Below are 19,881 nucleotides of genomic sequence, written 5' to 3'. Positions count from 1 at the left end.
CTCCACTACACCGCTAAGGGAAGGTGTGTTTACCCTCCACTACACCGCTAAGGGAAGCTGTGCTTACCCTCCACTACACCGCTAAGGGAAGGTGTGCTTACCCTCCACTACACCGCTAAGGGAAGGTGTGTTTACCCTCCACTACACCGCTAAGGGAAGGTGTGCTTACCCTCCACTACACCGTGGGAAGGTGTGTTTACCCTCCACTACACCGCTAAGGGAAGGTGTGTTTACCCTCCACTACACCGCTAAGGGAAGGTGTGTTTACCCTCCACTACACCGCTCCACTACACCGCTAAGGGAAGGTGTGTTTACCCTCCACTACACCGCTAAGGGAAGGTGTGTTTACCCTCCACTACACCGCTAAGGGAAGGTGTGTTTACCCTCCACTACACCGCTAAGGGAAGGTGTGTTTACCCTCCACTACACCGCTAAGGGAAGGTGTGCTTACCCTCCACTACACCGCTAAGGGAAGGTGTGTTTACCCTCCACTACACCGCTAAGGGAAGGTGTGTTTACCCTCCACTACACCGCTAAGGGAAGGTGTGTTTACCCTCCACTACACCGCTAAGGGAAGGTGTGTTTACCCTCCACTACACCGCTAAGGGAAGGTGTGTTTACCCTCCACTACACCGCTAAGGGAAGGTGTGTTTACCCTCCACTACACCGCTAAGGGAAGGTGTGTTTACCCTCCACTACACCGCTAAGGGAAGGTGTGTTTACCCTCCACTACACCGCTAAGGGAAGGTGTGTTTACCCTCCACTACACCGCTAAGGGAAGGTGTGTTTACCCTCCACTACACCGCTAAGGGAAGGTGTGTTTACCCTCCACTACACCGCTAAGGGAAGGTGTGTTTACCCAGTAAAACAGTAAAAACTGTTGAGAAGCCTTTTGGTCCTAGACTTGGCGCTCCGGTACCGCTTGCCATGCAGTAGTACAGAGAACAGTCTATGACTGGGGAGGCTGGGGTCTTTGACAATTTTTAGGGGCTTCCTCTGACACCGCCTGGTGTAGAGGTCCTGGATGGCAGGCAGCTTAGCCCCAGTAATGTACTGGGTCGTACGCACTACCCTTTGTAGTGCCTTGCGGTCAGAGACCGAGCAACTTCCGTACCAGGCAGTGATGCAACCAGTCAGTATGCTCTCGATGTTGCAGCTGTAGAACCTTTTGGGGATCTCAGGACCCATGCCAAATATTTTTAGTTTCCTGAGGGGGAATAGGCTTTGTCATGCCTTCTTCACGACTGTCTTGGTGTGTTTGGACCATTCTAGTTTGTTGTTGATGTGGACACCAAGGAACTTGAAGTTCTCAACCTGCTCCACTACAGCCGCGTCTATGAGAATGGGGGCGTGCTCGGTCCTCCTTTTCCTGTAGTCCACAATCATCTCCTTAGTTTCGGTTACAGTGAGGGATAGGTTGTTATTCTGGCACCACCCTGCCAGGTCTCTGACCTCCTCCATATAGGCTGTCTCGTCGTTGTCGGTGATCAGGCGTTGGTGTTGGAGTCATGCCTGGACATGCAGTCATGGGTGAACAGGGAGTACAGGAGGGTACTGAGCATGCACCCCTGGGGAGTTCCAGTGTTGAGGATCAGCGTGGCAGATGTGTTGCTACCTACCCTCACCACCTGGGGGCGGCCCGTCAGGAAGTCCAGGATCCAGTTGCAGAAGGATGTGTTTAGTCCCAGGGTCCTTAGCTTGGTGATGAGCTTTGAGGGTACTATGGTGTTGAACGCTGAGCTGTAGTCAATGAACAGCATTCTCACATAAGTGTTCCTTTTGTCCAGGTGGGAAAGGGCAGTGTGGAGTGCAATAGAGATTGCATCATCTGTGAATCTGTTAGGTTGGTATGCAAATTGGAGTGGGTCTAGGTTTTCTGGGATAATGGTGTTTATGTGAGCCATTTCCAACCTTTCAAAGCACTTCATGGCTATGGACGTGAGTGCTACGGGTCTGTAGTCATTTAGGCAGGTTACCTTTGTGTTCTTGGCACAGGGACTATGGTGGTCTGCTTGAAACATGTTGGTATTACACACTCAAAAGGGACATGTTGAAAATGTCAGTGAAGACACCTGCCAGTTGGTCAGCACATGCCTGGAGCACACGTCCTGTAATCCGTCGGTCCCCGCAGCCTATGTTGACCTGTTTAAAGGATTTACTCACGTCGGCTACGGAGAGCGTGATCACACAGTCGTCCGGAACAGCTGATGCTCTCATGCATGGCTCAGTGTTGCTTGCCTCGATGCGAGCATAGAAGTGATTTAGCTCGTCTGGTAGGCTCGTATCACCGGGCAGCTCACGGCTGTGCTTCCCTTTGTAGTCTGTAATAGTTTGCAAGCCATGCCACATCCGACGAGCATCGGAGCCGGTGTAGTATCATTCAATCTTAGCCCTGTATTGACGCTTTGCCTGTTTGATGGTTCATCGCAGGGCATCGCAGGATTTCTTGTAAGCTTCCGGGTTAGAGCCCCGCACCTTGAAAACGACAGCTCTACCCTTTAGCTCAGTGCAAATGTTGCCTTTAATCCATGGCTACTGGTTGGGGTATGTACGTACAGTCACTGTGTGGACAATGTCATCGATGCACTTATTGATGAAGCCAGTGACTGATGTGGTGTACTCCTCAGTGCCACCGGAGGAATTCCGGAACATGTTCCAGTCTGTAATAGCAAAACAGTCCTGTAGTTTAGCATCTGCTTCATCTGACCACTTTTTAATAGACCAAGTCACTGGTGCTTCCTGCTTTTTGCTTGTAAGCAGGTGTTATGTTATGTTATGTGGGGAGATCTCATGGGGATTGGTGTAGCTATGCTTAGCTCAGGGGGATTGGTGTAGCTAGGCTTGGCTCAGGGGTCAGACCAAGCAAAATGGTTTCATTTCCATGTACTCTAATTTACATGGACTGATTTATCTAATTTCTCTACTGTCTTTTTAATTTTCTTTAGGCACAAGTGTCTGTTGTACTGTAAGCTACATACGTTCAGTGGGGCAGGCTCCTACAAGGCTACTACCAGGATATAATACAGTTATTCGAGTCAGTGGACTCATGTTTCAGAGGATGAATGAATGAATTCAGATATTTAAATGACCTCATGGTGTCGTCATCGATTAGATTTACATGTCCAACAAAAAAATGTATTCCCTGTATTCTAGCCTGTGTCTGAGGAGTTCCAGAATGGGGAGGGCTTTGGCTACATCGTGGCGTTCAGAGCCAATGGAACGCGAGGATGGAAGGAGAAGATGGTGACATCAGCAGATTCCACTATGTACAAGTACAGAGATGAGACCTTCCCTCCCCTCACCCCCTTCGAAGTGAAGGTGGGAGTGTACAACAACAAGGGAGACGGACCCTTCAGTGGTGTGGTCACTGTGTACTCTGCAGAGGGGGGTGAGTTATTGCACTCGCACATCAAATCAAATCAAATGTATTTATATAGCCCTTCTTACATCAGCTGATGTCTCAAAGTGCTGTACAGAAACCCAGCCTAAAACCCCAAACAGCAAGCAATGCAGGTGTAGAAGCACGGTGGCTAGGAAAAACTCCATAGAAAGGCCAAAACCTAGGAAGAAACCTATAGAGGAACCAGGCTATGAGGGGTGGCCAGTACTCTTCTGGCTGTGCCGGGTGGAGATTATAACAGAACATGGCCAAGATGTTCAAATGTTCATAAATGACCAGCATGGTCAAATAATAGTAATCACAGTGGTTGTCGAGGGTGCAACAGGTCAGCACGGCTAGGTGGACTGGGGACAGCAAGGAATCATCATGCCAGGTAGTCCTGAGGCATGGTCCTAGGGCTCAGGTCCTCCGAGAGAGAAAGAACGAAAGAATTAGAGAGAGCATACTTAAATTCACACAGGACACCGGATAAGACAGGAGAAATACTCCAGATATAACAGACTGACCCTAGCCAACCGACACATAAACTACTGCAGCATAAATACTGGAGGCTGAGACAGGAGGGGTCAGGACATCTAAGGACTTCTTTGCAGGGGTTGGGAAAGTAAAAATTATTCAAAGGGAAGTCGCTCCTTCAAGTCGCCTTACAAATTATATAATTTCTGAAGTCACGTTGCTGACGAAAGCCGAGATGCTGCAACATTAGTACAAAAGATGTGAGTTCTACTGTCACGTCCTCAGTTCTACTGTCAGTTCTACTGTCACGTCCTCAGTTCTACTGTCACGTCCTCAGTTGTACTGTCACGTCCTCAGTTCTACTGTTACGTCCTCAGTTTTACTGTCACGTCCTCAGTTCTACTGTCACGTTCTAAATTCTACTGTCACGTCCTCAGTTCTACTGTCACGTCCTCAGTTCTACTGTCACGTCCTCAGCTCTACTGTCACGTCCTCAGTTCTACTGTCACGCCCTCAGTTCTACTGTCACGTCCTCAGTTCTACTGTCAGTTCTGATGTCACGTCCTCAGTTCTACTGTCAGTTCTACTGTCACGTCCTCAGTTCTACTATCACGTCCTCAGTTCTACTGTCAGTTCTACTGTCACGTCCTCAGTTCTACTGTCATGTCCTCAGTTCTACTGTCACGTCCTCAGTTCTACTGTCACGTCCTCAGTTCTACTGTCACGTCCTCATTTCTACTGTCACGTCCTCATGTCTACTGTCACGTCCTCAGTTCTACTGTCATGTCCTCATTTCTACTGTCACGTCCTCAGTTCTACTGTCACGTCCTCATTTCTACTGTCACGTCCTCAGTTCTACTGTCACGTCCTCATTTCTACTGTCACGTCCTCATTTCTACTGTCACGTCCTCATTTCTACTGCCACGTCCTCAGTTCTACTGTCACGTCCTCAGTTCTACTGTCACGTCCTCATTTCTACTGTCACGTCCTCAGTTCTACTGTTACGTCCTCAGTTCTACTGTTATGTCCTCATTTCTACTGTCACGTCCTCAGTTCTACTGTCACGTCCTCATTTCTACTGTCACGTCCTCAGTTCTACTGTCACGTCCTCATTTCTACTGTCACGTCCTCAGTTCTACTGTCACGTCCTCATTTCTACTGTCACGTCCTCATTTCTCCTGTCACGTCCTCAGTTCTACTCTCACGTCCTCAGTTCTACTGTCAGTTCTACTGTCACGTCCTCAGTTCTACTGTCACGTCCTCAGTTCTACTGTCACGTCCTCAGTTCTACTGTCACGTTCTAAATTCTACTGTCACGTCCTCAGTTCTACTGTCAGTTCTACTGTCACGTCCTCAGTTCTACTGTCACGTTCTCAGTTCTACTGTCAGTTCTACTGTCACGTCCTCAGTTCTACTGTCACGTCCTCAGTTCTACTGTCACGTCCTCAGTTCTACTGTCAGTTCTACTGTCACGTCCTCAGTTCTACTGTCACGTCCTCAGTTCTACTGTCAGTTCTACTGTCACGTCCTCAGTTCTACTGTCACGTCCTCAGTTGTACTGTCACGTCCTCAGTTCTACTGTCACGTCCTCAGTTTTACTGTCACGTCCTCAGTTCTACTGTCAGTTCTACTGTCACGTCCTCAGTTCTACTGTCACATCCTCATTTCTACTTTCACGTTCTAAATTCTACTGTCACGTCCTCAGTTCTACTGTCACGTCCTCAGTTCTACTGTCACGTCCTCAGCTCTACTGTCCCGTCCTCAGTTCTACTGTCACGCCCTCAGTTCTACTGTCACGTCCTCAGTTCTACTGTCAGTTCTAATGTCACGTCCTCAGTTCTACTGTCAGTTCTACTGTCACGTCCTCAGTTCTACTATCACGTCCTCAGTTTTACTGTAACGTCCTCAGTTCTACTGTCAGTTCTACTGTCACGTCCTCAGTTCTACTGTCACGTCCTCAGTTCTACTGTCACGTCCTCAGTTCTACTGTCACGTCCTCATTTCTACTGTCACGTCCTCATGTCTACTGTCACGTCCTCAGTTCTACTGTCACGTCCTCATTTCTACTGTCACGTCCTCAGTTCTACTGTCACGTCCTCATTTATACTGTCACGTCCTCAGTTCTACTGTCACGTCCTCATTTCTACTGTCACGTCCTCATTTCTACTGTCACGTCCTCATTTCTACTGCCACGTCCTCAGTTCTACTGTCACGTCCTCATTTCTACTGTCACGTCCTCAGTTCTACTGTCACGTCCTCATTTCTACTGTTACGTCCTCAGTTCTACTGTCATGTCCTCATTTCTAATGTCACGTCCTCAGTTCTACTGTCACGTCCTCATTTCTACTGTCACGTCCTCAGTTCTACTGTCACGTCCTCAGTTCTACTGTCACGTCCTCAGTTCTACTGTCACGTCCTCATTTCTACTGTCACGTCCTCAGTTCTACTGTCACGTCCTCATTTCTACTGTCACGTCCTCATTTCTCCTGTCACGTCCTCAGTTCTACTCTCACGTCCTCAGTTCTACTGTCAGTTCTACTGTCACGTCCTCAGTTCTACTGTCACGTCCTCAGTTCTACTGTCACGTCCTCAGTTCTACTGTCACGTTCTAAATTCTACTGTCACGACCTCAGTTCTACTGTCAGTTCTACTGTCACGTCCTCAGTTCTACTGTCACGTTCTCAGCTCTACTGTCAGTTCTACTGTCACGTCCTCAGTTCTACTGTCACGTCCTCAGTTCTACTGTCAGTTCTACTGTCACGTCCTCAGTTCTACTGTCACGTCCTCAGTTCTACTGTCAGTTCTACTGTCACTTCCTCAGTTCTACTGTCACGTCCTCAGTTGTACTGTCACGTCCTCAGTTCTACTGTCACGTCCTCAGTTCTACTGTCACGTCCTCATTTCTACTGTCAGTTCTACTGTCACGTCCTCAGTTCTACTGTCACATCCTCAGTTCTACTGTCACGTTCTAAATTCTACTGTCACGTCCTCAGTTCTACTGTCACGTCCTCAGTTCTACTGTCACGTCCTCAGCTCTACTGTCACGTCCTCAGTTCTACTGTCACGCCCTCAGTTCTACTGTCACGTCCTCAGTTCTACTGTCAGTTCTAATGTCACGTCCTCAGTTCTACTGTCAGTTCTACTGTCACGTCCTCAGTTCTACTATCACGTCCTCAGTTTTACTGTAACGTCCTCAGTTCTACTGTCAGTTCTACTGTCACGTCCTCAGTTATACTGTCACGTCCTCAGTTCTACTGTCACGTCCTCAGTTCTACTGTCACGTCCTCATTTCTACTGTCACGTCCTCATTTCTACTGTCACGTCCTCATGTCTACTGTCACGTCCTCAGTTCTACTGTCATGTCCTCATTTCTACTGTCACGTCCTCAGTTCTACTGTCACGTCCTCATTTCCACTGTCACGTCCTCAGTTCTACTGTCACGTCCTCATTTCTACTGTCACGTCCTCATTTCTACTGCCACGTCCTCATTTCTACTGCCACGTCCTCAGTTCTACTGTCACGTCCTCATTTCTACTGTCACGTCCTCAGTTCTACTGTCACGTCCTCATTTCTACTGTTACGTCCTCAGTTCTACTGTCACGTCCTCATTTCTACTGTCACGTCCTCAGTTCTACTGTCACGTCCTCATTTCTACTGTCACATCCTCAGTTCTACTGTCACGTCCTCAGTTCTACTGTCACGTCCTCAGTTCTTCTGTCACGTCCTCATTTCTACTGTCACGTCCTCAGTTCTACTGTCACGTCCTCATTTCTACTGTCACGTCCTCATTTCTCCTGTCACGTCCTCAGTTCTACTCTCACGTCCTCAGTTCTACTGTCAGTTCTACTGTCACGTCCTCAGTTCTACTGTCACTTCCTCAGTTCTACTGTCACGTCCTCAGTTCTACTGTCACGTTCTAAATTCTACTGTCACGACCTCAGTTCTACTGTCAGTTCTACTGTCACGTCCTCAGTTCTACTGTCACGTTCTCAGTTCTACTGTCAGTTCTACTGTCACGTCCTCAGTTCTACTGTCACGTCCTCAGTTCTACTGTCAGTTCTACTGTCACGTCCTCAGTTCTACTGTCACGTCCTCAGTTCTACTGTCAGTTCTACTGTCACTTCCTCAGTTCTACTGTCACGTCCTCAGTTGTACTGTCACGTCCTCATTTCTCCTGTCACGTCCTCAGTTCTACTCTCACGTCCTCAGTTCTACTGTCAGTTCTACTGTTACGTCCTCAGTTCTACTGTCATGTCCTCATTTCTACTGTCACGTCCTCAGTTCTACTGTCACGTCCTCATTTCTACTGTCACGTCCTCAGTTCTACTGTCACGTCCTCAGTTCTACTGTCACGTCCTCAGTTCTACTGTCACGTCCTCATTTCTACTGTCACGTCCTCAGTTCTACTGTCACGTCCTCATTTCTACTGTCACGTCCTCATTTCTCCTGTCACGTCCTCAGTTCTACTCTCACGTCCTCAGTTCTACTGTCAGTTCTACTGTCACGTCCTCAGTTCTACTGTCACGTCCTCAGTTCTACTGTCACGTCCTCAGTTCTACTGTCACGTTCTAAATTCTACTGTCACGTCCTCAGTTCTACTGTCAGTTCTACTGTCACGTCCTCAGTTCTACTGTCACGTTCTCAGTTCTACTGTCAGTTCTACTGTCACGTCCTCAGTTCTACTGTCACGTCCTCAGTTCTACTGTCACGTCCTCAGTTCTACTGTCAGTTCTACTGTCACGTCCTCAGTTCTACTGTCACGTCCTCAGTTCTACTGTCAGTTCTACTGTCACGTCCTCAGTTCTACTGTCACGTCCTCAGTTGTACTGTCACGTCCTCAGTTCTACTGTCACGTCCTCAGTTTTACTGTCACGTCCTCAGTTCTACTGTCAGTTCTACTGTCACGTCCTCAGTTCTACTGTCAAATCCTCATTTCTACTGTCACGTTCTAAATTCTACTGTCACGTCCTCAGTTCTACTGTCACGTCCTCAGTTCTACTGTCACGTCCTCAGCTCTACTGTCCCGTCCTCAGTTCTACTGTCACGCCCTCAGTTCTACTGTCACGTCCTCAGTTCTACTGTCAGTTCTAATGTCACGTCCTCAGTTCTACTGTCAGTTCTACTGTCACGTCCTCAGTTCTACTATCACGTCCTCAGTTTTACTGTAACGTCCTCAGTTCTACTGTCAGTTCTACTGTCACGTCCTCAGTTCTACTGTCACGTCCTCAGTTCTACTGTCACGTCCTCAGTTCTACTGTCACGTCCTCAGTTCTACTGTCACGTCCTCATTTCTACTGTCACGTCCTCATGTCTACTGTCACGTCCTCAGTTCTACTGTCATGTCCTCATTTCTACTGTCACGTCCTCAGTTCTACTGTCACGTCCTCATTTCTACTGTCACGTCCTCATTTCTACTGTCACGTCCTCATTTCTACTGTCACGTCCTCATTTCTACTGCCACGTCCTCAGTTCTACTGTCACGTCCTCATTTCTACTGTCACGTCCTCAGTTCTACTGTCACGTCCTCATTTCTACTGTTACGTCCTCAGTTCTACTGTCATGTCCTCATTTCTAATGTCACGTCCTCAGTTCTACTGTCACGTCCTCATTTCTACTGTCACGTCCTCAGTTCTACTGTCACGTCCTCAGTTCTACTGTCACGTCCTCAGTTCTACTGTCACGTCCTCATTTCTACTGTCACGTCCTCAGTTCTACTGTCACGTCCTCATTTCTACTGTCACGTCCTCATTTCTCCTGTCACGTCCTCAGTTCTACTCTCACGTCCTCAGTTCTACTGTCAGTTCTACTGTCACGTCCTCAGTTCTACTGTCACGTCCTCAGTTCTACTGTCACGTCCTCAGTTCTACTGTCAGTTCTACTGTCACGTCCTCAGTTCTACTGTCACGTCCTCAGTTCTACTGTCAGTTCTACTGTCACTTCCTCAGTTCTACTGTCACGTCCTCAGTTGTACTGTCACGTCCTCAGTTCTACTGTCACGTCCTCAGTTCTACTGTCACGTTCTCAGTTCTACTGTCATGTCCTCAGTTCTACTGTCACGTCCTCAGTTCTACTGTCACGTCCTCAGTTCTACTGTCACGTCCTCATTTCTACTGTCACGTCCTCAGTTCTACTGTCACGTCCTCAGTTCTACTGTCACGTCCTCAGTTCTACTCTCACGTCCTCATTTCTACTGTCACGTCCTCAGTTCTACTGTCACGTCCTCATTTCTACTGTCACGTCCTCATTTCTCCTGTCACGTCCTCAGTTCTACTCTCACGTCCTCAGTTCTACTGTCAGTTCTACTGTCACGTCCTCAGTTCTACTGTCACGTCCTCAGTTCTACTGTCACGTCCTCAGTTCTACTGTCACGTTCTAAATTCTACTGTCACGTCCTCAGTTCTACTGTCAGTTCTACTGTCACATCCTCAGTTCTACTGTCACGTTCTCAGTTCTACTGTCAGTTCTACTGTCACGTCCTCAGTTCTACTGTCACGTCATCAGTTCTACTGTCACGTCCTCAGTTCTACTGTCAGTTCTACTGTCACGTTCTCAGTTCTACTGTCACGTCCTCAGTTCTACTGTCACATCCTCAGTTCTACTGTCACGTCCTCAGTTCTACTGTCAGTTCTACTGTCACGTCCTCATTTCTACTGTCACGTCCTCAGTTCTACTGTCATGTCCTCAGTTCTACTGTCATGTCCTCAGTTCTACTTTCAGTTCTACTGTCACGTCCTCAGTTCTACTGTCAGTTCTACTGTCAGTTCTACTGTCATGTCCTCAGTTCTACTGTCACGTCCTCAGTTCTACTGTCACGTCCTCAGTTCTACTGTCACGTCCTCAGTTCTACTGTCACGTCCTCAGTTCTACTGTCAGTTCTACTGTCACGTTCTCAGTTCTACTGTCACGTCCTCAGTTCTACTGTCAGTTCTACTGTCACGTCCTCAGTTCTACTGTCACGTCCTCAGTTCTACTGTCACGTCCTCAGTTCTACTGTCACATCCTCAGTTCTACTGTCACGTCCTCAGTTCTACTGTCACGTTCTCAGTTCTACTGTCATGTCCTCAGTTCTACTGTCACGTCCTCAGTTCTACTGTCACGTCCTCAGTTCTACTGTCACGTCCTCATTTCTACTGTCACGTCCTCAGTTCTACTGTCACGTCCTCAGTTCTACTGTCACGTTCTCAGTTCTACTGTCACGTCCTCATTTCTACTGTCACGTCCTCAGTTCTACTGTCACGTCCTCATTTCTACTGTCACGTCCTGATTTCTCCTGTCACGTCCTCAGTTCTACTGTCACGTCCTCAGTTCTACTGTCAGTTCTACTGTCACGTCCTCAGTTCTACTGTCACGTCCTCAGTTCTACTGTCACGTTCTAAATTCTACTGTCACGTCCTCAGTTCTACTGTCAGTTCTACTGTCACGTCCTCAGTTCTACTGTCACGTTCTCAGTTCTACTGTCAGTTCTACTGTCACGTCCTCAGTTCTACTGTCACGTCCTCAGTTCTACTGTCACGTTCTCAGTTCTACTGTCACGTCCTCAGTTCTACTGTCACGTCCTCAGTTCTACTGTCACGTCCTCAGTTCTACTGTCAGTTCTACTGTCACGTCCTCAGTTCTACTGTCACGTCCTCAGTTCTACTGTCATGTCCTCAGTTCTACTGTCATGTCCTCAGTTCTACTGTCACGCCCTCAGTTCTACTTTCAGTTCTACTGTCACGTCCTCAGTTCTACTGTCAGTTCTACTGTCAGTTCTACTGTCAGTTCTACTGTCATGTCCTCAGTTCTACTGTCACGTCCTCAGTTCTACTGTCACGTCCTCAGTTCTACTGTCACGTCCTCAGTTCTACTGTCACATCCTCAGTTCTACTGTCACGTCTTCAGTTCTACTGTCAGTTCTACTGTCACGTTCTCAGTTCTACTGTCACGTCCTCAGTTCTACTGTCAGTTCTACTGTCACGTCCTCAGTTCTACTGTCACGTCCTCAATTCTACTGTCACATCCTCAGTTCTACTGTCACGTTCTCAGTTCTACTGTCACGTTCTCAGTTCTACTGTCATGTCCTCAGTTCTACTGTCACGTCCTCAGTTCTACTGTCACGTCCTCAGTTCTACTGTCACGTCCTGAGTTCTACTGTCACGTCCTCAGTTTTACTGTCACGCCCTCAGTTCTACTGTCACGTCCTCAGTTCTACTTTCACGTCCTCAGTTCTACTGTCACGTCCTCAGTTCTACTGTCACGTTCTCAGTTCTACTGTCACGTTCTCAGTTCTACTGTCACGTCCTCAGTTCTACTGTCACGTCCTCAGTTCTACTGTCACGTCCTCAGTTCTACTGTCACGTCTTCAGTTCTACTGTCAGTTCTACTGTCACGTTCTCAGTTCTACTGTCACGTCCTCAGTTCTACTGTCAGTTCTACTGTCACGTCCTCAGTTCTACTGTCACGTCCTCAATTCTACTGTCACATCCTCAGTTCTACTGTCACGTCCTCAGTTCTACTGTCACGTTCTCAGTTCTACTGTCACGTCCTCAGTTCTACTGTCACGTTCTAAATTCTACTGTCACGACCTCAGTTCTACTGTCAGTTCTACTGTCACGTCCTCAGTTCTACTGTCACGTTCTCAGTTCTACTGTCAGTTCTACTGTCACGTCCTCAGTTCTACTGTCACGTCCTCAGTTCTACTGTCACGTCCTCAGTTCTACTGTCACGTTCTAAATTCTACTGTCACGACCTCAGTTCTACTGTCAGTTCTACTGTCACGTCCTCAGTTCTACTGTCACGTTCTCAGTTCTACTGTCAGTTCTACTGTCACGTCCTCAGTTCTACTGTCACGTCCTCAGTTCTACTGTCAGTTCTACTGTCACTTCCTCAGTTCTACTGTCACGTCCTCAGTTGTACTGTCACGTCCTCAGTTCTACTGTCACGTCCTCAGTTTTACTGTCACGTCCTCAGTTCTACTGTCAGTTCTACTGTCACGTCCTCAGTTCTACTGTCACATCCTCAGTTCTACTGTCACGTTCTAAATTCTACTGTCACGTCCTCAGTTCTACTGTCACGTCCTCAGTTCTACTGTCACGTCCTCAGCTCTACTGTCACGTCCTCAGTTCTACTGTCACGTCCTCAGTTCTACTGTCACGTCCTCATTTCTACTGTCACGTCCTCAGTTCTACTGTCACGTCCTCATTTCTACTGTCACGTCCTCATTTCTCCTGTCACGTCCTCAGTTCTACTCTCACGTCCTCAGTTCTACTGTCAGTTCTACTGTCACGTCCTCAGTTCTACTGTCACTTCCTCAGTTCTACTGTCACGTCCTCAGTTCTACTGTCACGTTCTAAATTCTACTGTCACGTCCTCAGTTCTACTGTCAGTTCTACTGTCACGTCCTCAGTTCTACTGTCACGTTCTCAGTTCTACTGTCAGTTCTACTGTCACATCCTCAGTTCTACTGTCACATCCTCAGTTCTACTGTCACGTCCTCAGTTCTACTGTCACGTCCTCATTTCTACTGTCACGTCCTCAGTTCTACTGTCACGTCCTCATTTCTACTGTCACGTCCTCATTTCTCCTGTCACGTCCTCAGTTCTACTCTCACGTCCTCAGTTCTACTGTCAGTTCTACTGTCAGTTCTACTGTCAGTTCTACTGTCATGTCCTCAGTTCTACTGTCACGTCCTCAGTTCTACTGTCACGTCCTCAGTTCTACTGTCACGTCCTCAGTTCTACTGTCACGTCCTCAGTTCTACTGTCACGTCCTCAGTTCTACTGTCAGTTCTACTGTCACGTTCTCAGTTCTACTGTCACGTCCTCAGTTCTACTGTCAGTTCTACTGTCACGTCCTCAGTTCTACTGTCACGTCCTCAGTTCTACTGTCACATCCTCAGTTCTACTGTCACGTCCTCAGTTCTACTGTCACGTCCTCAGTTCTACTGTCACGTTCTCAGTTCTACTGTCATGTCCTCAGTTCTACTGTCACGTCCTCAGTTCTACTGTCACGTCCTCAGTTCTACTGTCACGTCCTCATTTCTACTGTCACGTCCTCAGTTCTACTGTCACGTCCTCAGTTCTACTGTCACGTCCTCATTTCTACTGTCACGTCCTCAGTTCTACTGTCACGTCCTCATTTCTACTGTCACGTCCTCATTTCTCCTGTCACGTCCTCAGTTCTACTCTCACGTCCTCAGTTCTACTGTCAGTTCTACTGTCACGTCCTCAGTTCTACTGTCACGTCCTCAGTTCTACTGTCACGTCCTCAGTTCTACTGTCACGTTCTAAATTCTACTGTCACGTCCTCAGTTCTACTGTCAGTTCTACTGTCACATCCTCAGTTCTACTGTCAGGTTCTCAGTTCTACTGTCAGTTCTACTGTCACGTCCTCAGTTCTACTGTCACGTCCTCAGTTCTACTGTCACGTCCTCAGTTCTACTGTCAGTTCTACTGTCACGTTCTCAGTTCTACTGTCACGTCCTCAGTTCTACTGTCACATCCTCAGTTCTACTGTCACGTCCTCAGTTCTACTGTCAGTTCTACTGTCACGTCCTCATTTCTACTGTCACGTCCTCAGTTCTACTGTCATGTCCTCAGTTCTACTGTCATGTCCTCAGTTCTACTTTCAGTTCTACTGTCACGTCCTCAGTTCTACTGTCAGTTCTACTGTCAGTTCTACTGTCATGTCCTCAGTTCTACTGTCACGTCCTCAGTTCTACTGTCACGTCCTCAGTTCTACTGTCACGTCCTCAGTTCTACTGTCACGTCCTCAGTTCTACTGTCACGTCCTCAGTTCTACTGTCAGTTCTACTGTCACGTTCTCAGTTCTACTGTCACGTCCTCAGTTCTACTGTCAGTTCTACTGTCACGTCCTCAGTTCTACTGTCACGTCCTCAGTTCTACTGTCACGTCCTCAGTTCTACTGTCACATCCTCAGTTCTACTGTCACGTCCTCAGTTCTACTGTCACGTTCTCAGTTCTACTGTCATGTCCTCAGTTCTACTGTCACGTCCTCAGTTCTACTGTCACGTCCTCAGTTCTACTGTCACGTCCTCATTTCTACTGTCACGTCCTCAGTTCTACTGTCACGTCCTCATTTCTACTGTCACGTCCTCAGTTCTACTGTCACGTCCTGAGTTCTACTGTCACGTCCTCAGATTTACTGTCACGCCCTCAGTTCTACTGTCACGTCCTCAGTTCTACTTTCACGTCCTCAGTTCTACTGTCACGTCCTCAGTTCTACTGTCACGTTCTCAGTTCTACTGTCACGTTCTCAGTTCTACTGTCACGTCCTCAGTTCTACTGTCACGTCCTCAGTTCTACTGTCACGTCCTCAGTTCTACTGTCACGTCTTCAGTTCTACTGTCAGTTCTACTGTCACGTTCTCAGTTCTACTGTCACGTCCTCAGTTCTACTGTCAGTTCTACTGTCACGTCCTCAGTTCTACTGTCACGTCCTCAATTCTACTGTCACATCCTCAGTTCTACTGTCACGTCCTCAGTTCTACTGTCACGTTCTCAGTTCTACTGTCACGTCCTCAGTTCTACTGTCACGTTCTAAATTCTACTGTCACGACCTCAGTTCTACTGTCAGTTCTACTGTCACGTCCTCAGTTCTACTGTCACGTTCTCAGTTCTACTGTCAGTTCTACTGTCACGTCCTCAGTTCTACTGTCACGTCCTCAGTTCTACTGTCACGTCCTCAGTTCTACTGTCACGTTCTAAATTCTACTGTCACGACCTCAGTTCTACTGTCAGTTCTACTGTCACGTCCTCAGTTCTACTGTCACGTTCTCAGTTCTACTGTCAGTTCTACTGTCACGTCCTCAGTTCTACTGTCACGTCCTCAGTTCTACTGTCAGTTCTACTGTCACTTCCTCAGTTCTACTGTCACGTCCTCAGTTGTACTGTCACGTCCTCAGTTCTACTGTCACGTCCTCAGTTTTACTGTCACGTCCTCAGTTCTACTGTCAGTTCTACTGTCACGTCCTCAGTTCTACTGTCACATCCTCAGTTCTACTGTCACGTTCTAAATTCTACTGTCACGTCCTCAGTTCTACTGTCACGTCCTCAGTTCTACTGTCACGTCCTCAGCTCTACTGTCACGTCCTCAGTTCTACTGTCACGTCCTCAGTTCTACTGTCACGTCCTCATTTCTACTGTCACGTCCTCAGTTCTACTGTCACGTCCTCATTTCTACTGTCACGTCCTCATTTCTCCTGTCACGTCCTCAGTTCTACTCTCACGTCCTCAGTTCTACTGTCAGTTCTACTGTCACGTCCTCAGTTCTACTGTCACTTCCTCAGTTCTACTGTCACGTCCTCAGTTCTACTGTCACGTTCTAAATTCTACTGTCACGTCCTCAGTTCTACTGTCAGTTCTACTGTCACGTCCTCAGTTCTACTGTCACGTTCTCAGTTCTACTGTCAGTTCTACTGTCACATCCTCAGTTCTACTGTCACATCCTCAGTTCTACTGTCACGTCCTCAGTTCTACTGTCACGTCCTCATTTCTACTGTCACGTCCTCAGTTCTACTGTCACGTCCTCATTTCTACTGTCACGTCCTCATTTCTCCTGTCACGTCCTCAGTTCTACTCTCACGTCCTCAGTTCTACTGTCAGTTCTACTGTCAGTTCTACTGTCAGTTCTACTGTCATGTCCTCAGTTCTACTGTCACGTCCTCAGTTCTACTGTCACGTCCTCAGTTCTACTGTCACGTCCTCAGTTCTACTGTCACGTCCTCAGTTCTACTGTCACGTCCTCAGTTCTACTGTCAGTTCTACTGTCACGTTCTCAGTTCTACTGTCACGTCCTCAGTTCTACTGTCAGTTCTACTGTCACGTCCTCAGTTCTACTGTCACGTCCTCAGTTCTACTGTCACATCCTCAGTTCTACTGTCACGTCCTCAGTTCTACTGTCACGTCCTCAGTTCTACTGTCACGTTCTCAGTTCTACTGTCATGTCCTCAGTTCTACTGTCACGTCCTCAGTTCTACTGTCACGTCCTCAGTTCTACTGTCACGTCCTCATTTCTACTGTCACGTCCTCAGTTCTACTGTCACGTCCTCAGTTCTACTGTCACGTCCTCAGTTCTACTGTCACGTCCTCATTTCTACTGTCACGTCCTCAGTTCTACTGTCACGTCCTCATTTCTACTGTCACGTCCTCATTTCTCCTGTCACGTCCTCAGTTCTACTCTCACGTCCTCAGTTCTACTGTCAGTTCTACTGTCACGTCCTCAGTTCTACTGTCACGTCCTCAGTTCTACTGTCACGTCCTCAGTTCTACTGTCACGTTCTAAATTCTACTGTCACGTCCTCAGTTCTACTGTCAGTTCTACTGTCACATCCTCAGTTCTACTGTCAGGTTCTCAGTTCTACTGGCAGTTCTACTGTCACGTCCTCAGTTCTACTGTCACGTCCTCAGTTCTACTGTCACGTCCTCAGTTCTGCTGTCAGTTCTACTGTCACGTTCTCAGTTCTACTGTCACGTCCTCAGTTCTACTGTCACATCCTCAGTTCTACTGTCACGTCCTCAGTTCTACTGTCAGTTCTACTGTCACGTCCTCATTTCTACTGTCACGTCCTCAGTTCTACTGTCATGTCCTCAGTTCTACTGTCATGTCCTCAGTTCTACTTTCAGTTCTACTGTCACGTCCTCAGTTCTACTGTCAGTTCTACTGTCAGTTCTACTGTCATGTCCTCAGTTCTACTGTCACGTCCTCAGTTCTACTGTCACGTCCTCAGTTCTACTGTCACGTCCTCAGTTCTACTGTCACGTCCTCAGTTCTACTGTCACGTCCTCAGTTCTACTGTCAGTTCTACTGTCACGTTCTCAGTTCTACTGTCACGTCCTCAGTTCTACTGTCAGTTCTACTGTCACGTCCTCAGTTCTACTGTCACGTCCTCAGTTCTACTGTCACGTCCTCAGTTCTACTGTCACATCCTCAGTTCTACTGTCACGTCCTCAGTTCTACTGTCACGTTCTCAGTTCTACTGTCATGTCCTCAGTTCTACTGTCACGTCCTCAGTTCTACTGTCACGTCCTCAGTTCTACTGTCACGTCCTCATTTCTACTGTCACGTCCTCAGTTCTACTGTCACGTCCTCATTTCTACTGTCACGTCCTCAGTTCTACTGTCACGTCCTGAGTTCTACTGTCACGTCCTCAGATTTACTGTCACGCCCTCAGTTCTACTGTCACGTCCTCAGTTCTACTTTCACGTCCTCAGTTCTACTGTCACGTCCTCAGTTCTACTGTCACGTTCTCAGTTCTACTGTCACGTTCTCAGTTCTACTGTCACGTCCTCAGTTCTACTGTCACGTCCTCAGTTCTACTGTCACGTCCTCAGTTCTACTGTCACGTCTTCAGTTCTACTGTCAGTTCTACTGTCACGTTCTCAGTTCTACTGTCACGTCCTCAGTTCTACTGTCAGTTCTACTGTCACGTCCTCAGTTCTACTGTCACGTCCTCAATTCTACTGTCACATCCTCAGTTCTACTGTCACGTCCTCAGTTCTACTGTCACGTTCTCAGTTCTACTGTCACGTCCTCAGTTCTACTGTCACGTTCTAAATTCTACTGTCACGACCTCAGTTCTACTGTCAGTTCTACTGTCACGTCCTCAGTTCTACTGTCACGTTCTCAGTTCTACTGTCAGTTCTACTGTCACGTCCTCAGTTCTACTGTCACGTCCTCAGTTCTACTGTCACGTCCTCAGTTCTACTGTCACGTTCTAAATTCTACTGTCACGACCTCAGTTCTACTGTCAGTTCTACTGTCACGTCCTCAGTTCTACTGTCACGTTCTCAGTTCTACTGTCAGTTCTACTGTCACGTCCTCAGTTCTACTGTCACGTCCTCAGTTCTACTGTCAGTTCTACTGTCACTTCCTCAGTTCTACTGTCACGTCCTCAGTTGTACTGTCACGTCCTCAGTTCTACTGTCACGTCCTCAGTTTTACTGTCACGTCCTCAGTTCTACTGTCAGTTCTACTGTCACGTCCTCAGTTCTACTGTCACATCCTCAGTTCTACTGTCACGTTCTAAATTCTACTGTCACGTCCTCAGTTCTACTGTCACGTCCTCAGTTCTACTGTCACGTCCTCAGCTCTACTGTCACGTCCTCAGTTCTACTGTCACGTCCTCAGTTCTACTGTCACGTCCTCATTTCTACTGTCACGTCCTCAGTTCTACTGTCACGTCCTCATTTCTACTGTCACGTCCTCATTTCTCCTGTCACGTCCTCAGTTCTACTCTCACGTCCTCAGTTCTACTGTCAGTTCTACTGTCACGTCCTCAGTTCTACTGTCACTTCCTCAGTTCTACTGTCACGTCCTCAGTTCTACTGTCACGTTCTAAATTCTACTGTCACGTCCTCAGTTCTACTGTCAGTTCTACTGTCACGTCCTCAGTTCTACTGTCACGTTCTCAGTTCTACTGTCAGTTCTACTGTCACATCCTCAGTTCTACTGTCACATCCTCAGTTCTACTGTCACGTCCTCAGTTCTACTGTCACGTCCTCATTTCTACTGTCACGTCCTCAGTTCTACTGTCACGTCCTCATTTCTACTGTCACGTCCTCATTTCTCCTGTCACGTCCTCAGTTCTACTCTCACGTCCTCAGTTCTACTGTCAGTTCTACTGTCAGTTCTACTGTCAGTTCTACTGTCATGTCCTCAGTTCTACTGTCACGTCCTCAGTTCTACTGTCACGTCCTCAGTTCTACTGTCACGTCCTCAGTTCTACTGTCACGTCCTCAGTTCTACTGTCACGTCCTCAGTTCTACTGTCAGTTCTACTGTCACGTTCTCAGTTCTACTGTCACGTCCTCAGTTCTACTGTCAGTTCTACTGTCACGTCCTCAGTTCTACTGTCACGTCCTCAGTTCTACTGTCACATCCTCAGTTCTACTGTCACGTCCTCAGTTCTACTGTCACGTCCTCAGTTCTACTGTCACGTTCTCAGTTCTACTGTCATGTCCTCAGTTCTACTGTCACGTCCTCAGTTCTACTGTCACGTCCTCAGTTCTACTGTCACGTCCTCATTTCT

At 47.7% G+C, this 19,881-nt stretch overlaps 1 protein-coding gene across 1 annotated transcript in view; it reads left to right on the top strand.

Annotated features, from left to right (window-relative positions):
* LOC139385502 (contactin-5-like) overlaps positions 1-19,881 on the top strand; it is a 535,984-nt gene that overhangs the window by 491,891 nt on the left and 24,212 nt on the right. Inside the window, exon 19 of the mRNA XM_071130610.1 lies at positions 3,154-3,388. Within this exon, the coding sequence (XP_070986711.1) occupies positions 3,154-3,388 (235 nt within the window). The remainder of the gene's footprint in view (positions 1-3,153; positions 3,389-19,881) is intronic.

Source organism: Oncorhynchus clarkii, chromosome 27 (assembly GCF_045791955.1).
Source record: "Oncorhynchus clarkii lewisi isolate Uvic-CL-2024 chromosome 27, UVic_Ocla_1.0, whole genome shotgun sequence".
Lineage (NCBI taxonomy): Eukaryota > Metazoa > Chordata > Actinopteri > Salmoniformes > Salmonidae > Oncorhynchus > Oncorhynchus clarkii.
The sequence above is the reverse complement of the archived record's forward strand: the minus strand, read 5'-3'. Positions and strand labels throughout refer to the sequence as shown.